This window comes from Danio aesculapii, chromosome 5, assembly GCF_903798145.1.
Source record: "Danio aesculapii chromosome 5, fDanAes4.1, whole genome shotgun sequence".
Classification (NCBI taxonomy): domain Eukaryota; kingdom Metazoa; phylum Chordata; class Actinopteri; order Cypriniformes; family Danionidae; genus Danio; species Danio aesculapii.
Window position 1 is genome coordinate 15,066,769 of NC_079439.1, and position 7,592 is coordinate 15,074,360.

At 41.2% G+C, this 7,592-nt stretch overlaps 1 protein-coding gene across 2 annotated transcripts in view; it reads right to left on the bottom strand.

Moving 5' to 3' along the window:
* The window catches only part of kat6a (K(lysine) acetyltransferase 6A), a 56,673-nt gene extending 49,460 nt beyond the window's left edge, over nucleotides 1-7,213 (bottom strand). Inside the window, exons 1-2 of one of the 2 annotated variants that reach the window (XM_056457436.1) lie at nucleotides 7,094-7,213; nucleotides 3,949-5,285 (exon numbers count right to left, since the gene is read on the bottom strand). In XM_056457436.1, the coding sequence (XP_056313411.1) occupies nucleotides 3,949-4,632 (684 nt within the window). In that variant the 5' untranslated portion in view covers nucleotides 4,633-5,285; nucleotides 7,094-7,213. Of the gene's footprint in view, nucleotides 1-3,948; nucleotides 5,286-6,783; nucleotides 6,874-7,093 lie in introns of those variants that run through there. The other variant, XM_056457437.1, reaches the window with a different exon arrangement.
* Nucleotides 7,214-7,592: the final 379 nt, after the last annotated feature.

A 7,592-nucleotide genomic window follows, 5' to 3' on the forward strand; every position in this document is an offset into this window, starting at 1 on the left:
CTGAGACCACCTCATTCAGGCGATCTCGGACATTGTTTTGGTGCGAGCACGATTGCTGAATTCATATATGCCAAACGAACTGCGCTAACTAGAGAAACATGCCAGGTTCCGGAACAAAAGTGAAAGCACCATTAAGAAACTGTGACCAAAATATCAAGCGAATTTAATCCAAGGAAATCAATTTACCACTGATTAAATTGAATGTAATTATTTATACAATGAAGACAATACAATGTTATTTGATTAATGTTGAATATATTCTTAGACTCCACAGGAAACCATAAAACACAAAATTCATCTTTTTTTCTATTGTATTCATCTACACTTGCAAATTGTTTATTATATTTTATACAGATGTATGAATTTTTTACAAGTGGACTTACTAAGGTCATCTTTGAGAAATTATATTAATATCGCAATGTATATTGCAGAAAAACAAAATATTACAATGTCTGTTTTTCCAATATCGTGCAACCCTAATAGTAAGTATAACATTTTACAGATTGAGAGAATATTATAGCTAGCAAATGATATTTTAGAGTTGTAACTTTAAGTAAACCTACAAGGAAAAGGCTATAAAACATTTGCTTAGGCAGTAATATCTGAAATAGATGACAAAATCATAACAGACAACACCTACCGCTAAAAAACACAACAACAACAGGACAGACCATCAAACTTTAGCTTACAAACAAGCATGTGTAAAAATGCTCCACATTATAATCATTAATTACATCAACAGTTAAAGCCACATGTCCTCTACGTTTCCCTGGAATGCTTGATTTAAAACAAATGTGAAATCCTGCGCATCCTAAAAAGAGGAAACTTGGCATCACTACAATGATCCAACACAAAACAAGCCAGCAGTAAATTCTAAGCCTTTTCCCGAACTACAGATGCCTGGACTGGTCATGTGATTTCAGGCCACTTGTGGAAGCCTAAATTCTCCAGCCAGACACAACACACATTGAGAACTTCTGTAGCATGCAACAACTTCCACATTAGGTTCCCTAATCAAAACACAGACCTGTACAGCCACAAACCAAGCTCCAATTTAGCATGGCATCGTTCTGACAGTCAACACCCTGCAGTGCCCATCATGGATGTGACCCATATCAGATGTGATAGGAGGGGTGGGTGAGTGTGAATGTGTGTGTGTTTAGCCTCTGGGGAGCATAAGGCAGAGCTGCTATTTATCAGGTTACAAAAAAGTGGGTGTGTATTGTGCTGCTCTTGCCGCCTGTTTGTCTGCAGTTCAGCCTCTATATCTCTCTTCATTCCTCATTCCATCTCATACAGAATAGTATAGAGTGTATCAGCATGTGTGGATCTCTTTTGCCAGGGTTCCAAAAACAATTTTCATTTCCATTTTCCCATCTGTCGAACATACAAACCCTAGTTTTTTTCGTACATTTCCAAACACATGCCCTCTTATGCACTCACATGTTGTCTCTTTCTCCATCTCTCCCACATCTTGCAGCTGGCAGCCTCGACAGGAAGCAAAACTCACGTGACCTCTCATTCTTGACCATCTCTGCCATGTTTTCTCTTAAACACAATTCATTTCAGACTGACAACTGTTGTATTTTGAGACTCTACCCCTACCCTGGACAATCTTATGAAATACATTAGGATGCCATCGGAACATATCAATGTCTAAAAGACTAAACCGGTGCCCCTCCACCTTTTCAGTAGTACTGGCTCCAATAAATCTACCCCGCTACAATGTGAATCACAACATAACAAACTTTGTAACTTTGCTATGCAAATGACAATAAATAAAGAGTTACATAGTCCTTTTGCCAAAAGTTTGCCGTTTTCCCAGCTGAAATCCCGTTGTTTCTACTACACTGTAAAACCAAACAGTCAACTTTATCAAATGAAATGAGTGTAGTTAACTCAAAATTGACTGAAAGTTAATTCTACTCATTTGAATAGAGTGTTGAACTCAGTGTTGAAAGTAATGAGTTAATTAAATACCTCATTACTTCAACTTAAAAGGGGTAAGTTCACAGTACTCATATAGATTAGTCTTTAACACAAATGGTTTGTTGGGTTTTACAGTGTAGGGTTGCACGGTTTACTGGTACTATGGTAGTATCGCGATACTATGGCTTGATACTATGGATACTATGGCGGTGCCACTGTAGTTTGTAAACGGTAGTATCGTCATTAATGGTTTATCTACAATAGATAATGTTGCGTGTGGAAAAGTCACTAAACTGCTCACACGTTTGTGCAACAATAGACTATTTTGTTTAAATAGTCTGTGGAGCCCTTTAAGGTTGCAAAACTGTGTGGAATTCGCACCTTTTAATGTAGCCTGTTGCACGTTTTCTAACGCTTCAGTTCGACCTCACATCTGAATCGGTTCGTTTCTGTTCCTGTTAATATGATTTAGTAGCTACAACAAGCATGACAATCTCTTTAAAAGAAAGACTCAGAGTGAAATTTTGAATTACTTTGGACTGTTACCTGAAGACTGAAAATAAAACAGATGAAAAACCCAAAATAGCAATAGGAAACACTGAAACAATTTGACCACTTCATATAGCCTAATTGTGTTGGAAAAATGCTCTTTTGTAACAAATTTTATTCTGTATTAACTTTTATCTTTATTTTAGTATATTTTTTTGGTCAGTTATCTACAAAATAAACAAAAAGAATGAACTAATTTTAGGTGAAGTGAAGTGTAAATAATAATTTTTGGCCTTAAGGAAATTATGAATTCAATTCAAGTAGGCTTATTATAACATAAAATATAGTATTCCTGATCATTGTCTTTATAATTTGAGTTATGAATTACAGTATTGTAATACTGCTTGGTATCGTGCTACTTCAGCTGGTATTACGATATGGTATATGATATAGTATCGTAAGATTAATTAATGGGATCTCGACAACCCTTGTTTCTACTATGGATGTCAACAGGTTAAGCTTTCTTTAAAACATCTTGTGTTCAACAGAAAACACTGCATGCATAACAGTTTCTGCAGGTTTCACCAAGTTAAATTTAAGACATTTTTAAGACCAATATGAAGGAAATTTTAGACAAATACAGGGCTTAACGCCAAGGAATTTTTTCCAATATCCCTGTTGGAACAGAGTTTCAGTTGCAAAAACTGATTATAATTAAATACATTTAATAAAACAACAACAACAACAATAATAATAATAATAATTCTTAAAAATATATACACGTCACATCAGTAAATACATGGAAAACTTTTAAACAAAATGTTATTGTAAGGAAAATTTAAAAAACTATTATGGTAAATAGGGTTAAAAAAATATGTTTAAATAAAAAGTTGAAAGTTTTATTGAGATGGATGGTTGGTGATTGCATGGGTGTTGGCCAGAATGGGTAGATATACATGAAGAAAAGAAAATTAAGACCTGTTAAAAATATTTAAGACCCACAACAGAATATTTCAGTGAACTTAAGACTTTTTAAGGCCTAAAATTTTGCTTTTGAGAATTAAGACTTTTTAAGACCCCCCCCCCCCCCCCCCCCCCCCCCCCCCCCCCAAGACACCCTGGGTAAACAGTGAGTTCATTTCAGTGAACTATCCTCTAAGCATCATCATAATTTCAAGCAATTAAAGTTGAAACCTCCTGAACTTGAGAATATCACCGTTCAACAACTTCCTCAAAACTTCCTTTAAAGGTGCTTAATTTATTCCTAAACATCTGCAAACCTTTTACCACCAGAATCCATCAGTTGTACTCTATAGAAAATGTGTATAATGTTGACCTTGTCTCACCTATTTTTGGACATTTTAGTAAGAGTAAAAAGCAGCTGTTTGCTTACTCAAATGGTGTCATGGCTGAGAGCCGGTACTTGAAACAGAAGTGAAATATGTAAATACAGGTCATCAGAATAAGAAACTGAAAGTTTGCTTAGTGTACTTCACAACCAGCACAATGCAAAGAGTTTCAGCAACTCACCCGGTCTTGTTCGTGGGGCAGCAGTCGCACAGGAGGCAGAGAATCAAGAGACACGCAGCCGGTCCCATCGTGAGAACTCCTGCTTACCAATCGAAAAAGAGGTCCCTGTTTAACCACCCGTCCATGAGAGCAGGCCCGCTTCAGAGCCAGCCGGAGTTGCTGGTGGAAAATGCCTGGCCCCATCGAGCCACTGCCAGACAGATAACCTGCAACATCTGCCTGGCATTTCAGAAAGCGTTCGATGCTCTTTAGGGATGATCCTCCAGGTTCATGAAGCCCCTCCAGAGAACGCTTGATGAGTTTGTTCCAGTCCAGACCAGGCTTTTTGCTGGAGCTGGAGGTGCTGGAACCACCACCACCACCACCACCGCCGCCGCCACCGCCGCCACCACCACCTCCTCCTCCTCCTCCTCCTCCTCCACCCGCCCTGGGTTTTGGGAATGATAAACGTCCAGGGTTATCAGGGTCCTTGTAGGAGTTGAGCCCCTTGTTGGACACCTTGAGTATGGAACCATCTTTAACACTGAGCTCAAGGTGCTCCAAGACCGTCTTGCGGTCAAGCCCATGGGACATTGACACCGCATTGCAAATACGTTCTTCGGACGGCCGCTGCTTTTGCTTTTTTACCTTCTTGATGGCTTCCAAGATCCAGGTAGTGTACAGCGGGTTAGCCAGCTTCACCATGGTTACTTTAATACTGCTAGGCCGAGGCCTAACACACTCTCACAACCGTTAGGGAGCACCCAGCGGCCTCAGCCCTGGCGCTGCCTCGTTGTCCTCCTCCTCCTCTCTCTTATTTCAGGAGACTATCCTTTGTCCCGGGGAGGTGTAGTAAGTCTCTCTGTGCCTGAGCAGGGGCTGTTAGAGAGGGAGCTGATCACCATAGCATAGGCTCCCTAAATCCCCCCCACCAACCCGGAACAGATCCACCAACCCAGTGACCCTTCCTCCAAAAGGATTGCCACACCAAAGCAAAGAGGTGAGGTATGCAACAGGCAGACACACCAAGCACTCCAAAAGAAAACACACTTGCAATAGTCTTAGATACGGTCTTGTCCACCGAAAACAGTCAATCAGGTAGAATCCTCAATTCCGAACATTAGTGTTATCCGTTTAGATGGAGCATCTTTGCTTGGAATAATGGCGGCACTTTTGGAAATGTTCTGTTTCTTCCTTTTGGGAAATACAAAAGTGAAAATATTGTGCAGCAGTCTGTTCCCTCCTTGTGGATCCTCTTAGCACTGTTGAAAAATGCGGTCCAGAACAGATCCCTCACTCCAGGAAGCAACACAGGCTGACCATCTTCCTACTGAGTAATTTTCAACAGCTCCTGCAACCTGCACAAAAAAAAACAGAGTAGGTTTAGAGTCTGATAAAATACACACAACACATTGCAACCAGCCGTACTATCGAACACTCATGTATATCAATCACCCAGCATACAAAACACTTACAAAAATAGTCAGCCCACACTAATGGCAAAATATCTTTCTGCATCTGCTGCACAAAGACAGCGTACTACAACTTCACAGTACTCTTAAGAACAGTTTAAGTCCCATTTATATTGAGTCTTGATGATTCCTCCATGAGTGTAACGCATGTAATGCGTACAAACATGTTCATGTTGTATTATAAAACACATTCACTGTTATTGAGGTGGGATGTTTAACATTAAGACATGGTTTAGTGCGTTATGTTTAGGTTTATCAACTGAATGCAAATACAACGTAAAACATGTATCATGTACAAAACTATCCACTTCAATGTTAGTACACAATAGTTATAGACTACATTTAAAGCGGGTCCAAAGTATGACAAATTTTGCATTCATATAGTTAAATTTAGCAGCGTAGGCAAATATTCAAAGCAAAATTAGGTAACATTATAAAACATCTACAAGCAACTCATCCTAAAGAATATTGAAGCCTTAAAAAAACAGGAAGTGCTTTATAGTGTTACTGTTATTACTGTTATCATATAGTAGTACTAAGTAACATGACTTAAAATAAAGTGTAACTCAATCTAAAAAAAAAAAAACAAGAGAGAGGCATCATGAACAGTTGTAAACGCACTAAAACTACATTATTTACTGGAACTGCAGATCTGCAGGTATAAACATTTCTTACAGTTAAATGACTGAGGGGAAATTCATTCATGTACACAATAATCTACAAGGTGTAAAGCAAATGTCTGTTATGATTTAAGTTAAGTTAAACACTTTCACAACATCTTTAACAGCTGGCCACTCAGAAATTATCTATAATAAAGTGATAATCACATGTCAAACCGCAAGAGAAAGGAAAGCACGTAATAAATGTCAACACATGGCTAATAGTAAACAACACAAGCAACGAGGTTCGGACGTAAAAAACGTAAACAATACTAGAACCAGCAGTCTGTAAGGGGCTACACACTTGTATACATACGCTGTACCGAACGATATCTACACATATTTTCCATTAAGCACAATGTAAACTTTGAAGTTCCGATACCAGTGCAGCGAGCGGATGTTGTTAGCTCCAAAACACAGGCAACGTGCAGCTTAGAATAAGGACAATGTTTCCTCAGTTCCTCTCAGAGGGTGATACTCCACACCATAACAATCCGATAACGACTTTTTAAAGACATTTCCAGCGTTATTTTCCGTTAAGAGACGTTGAGGCCTAACTGAAAACACAATGCACGTAACCCGTGGCTACCGCGGTTAGCGCGCCTAGCCGTTAAAAAAAGAACGCCAAGATTCCTTCCTTCCTTCCCTCGCGCCAACGTTTGACACGGCCGCGCGCGGGGCCTCAATCTCTGCCTCGGATAAGCGCTTCACAAAACAATCCTTACGCGAGATGTTCGGCTGCTCCTCCACCATTTTCCTTCTCCACTTCCTTCCCGCTTACAGTAACCCACCCTCCCTAACCAAGCGGAGCGCCTGCGGTGGTAGTGGTAGCGGCGGTGGCGGAGGAGACGAGGCCCGTGAGGGAAGTAGTTAGGCCTCGGCGAGCTCACCCCCACCCTCCCCCTTCATCTCCGCGTACCCCCCCGTTCCCTCTACCTTCTCCCGCTCCTTCCCTGAAAGACAGAACCACGAGTCCAGTTCGGGCTCGTGAGCCCAAATCATTTCGTATGCTCCACGTAATCGCGCGCTACTCACCGGAATTTCAGCTCGAGCGGCCGAGGAGAAGGTGCCAGAAAGCGCTCGAAACACAGACAACAACAAGCCCGAAAAATGCAGCCAGAGAGCAGTGGCTCCAGAGCTGACGCCATCTTTGAGTGAAACAGGAGCTTTGCGGGTGGGGGAGGGGGGAAACAGTCGGCGCTAGGGAGCGTCTGCATGGTGCGAGTCCGAGTCGGAGAGGGAGAGGCTTGGGATAAGAAAGGGACTGCAGCGGGAGGAGAGAGAGGGGGGATACGGCTGCACACATCTGAAGGGCGAATGTCCGTTGCTTCTGCGTGAAATGGAAGAAAGGGACAGATGGTAAAGCGCAAAAAAAGAAAAGGCGATGTGGCACGCTAAGGGAACGTCTGAATGTTGCAGGCGCGCCTTGGCGGTGGCGAAAGAAATCAAAGCGATGGAGTGTGTGTGGTATTAATGTTAGAGGGTATTTAAAGATCAAAGACGGCCCCTCCGCACCTCACGTTGGGGTTTTTGC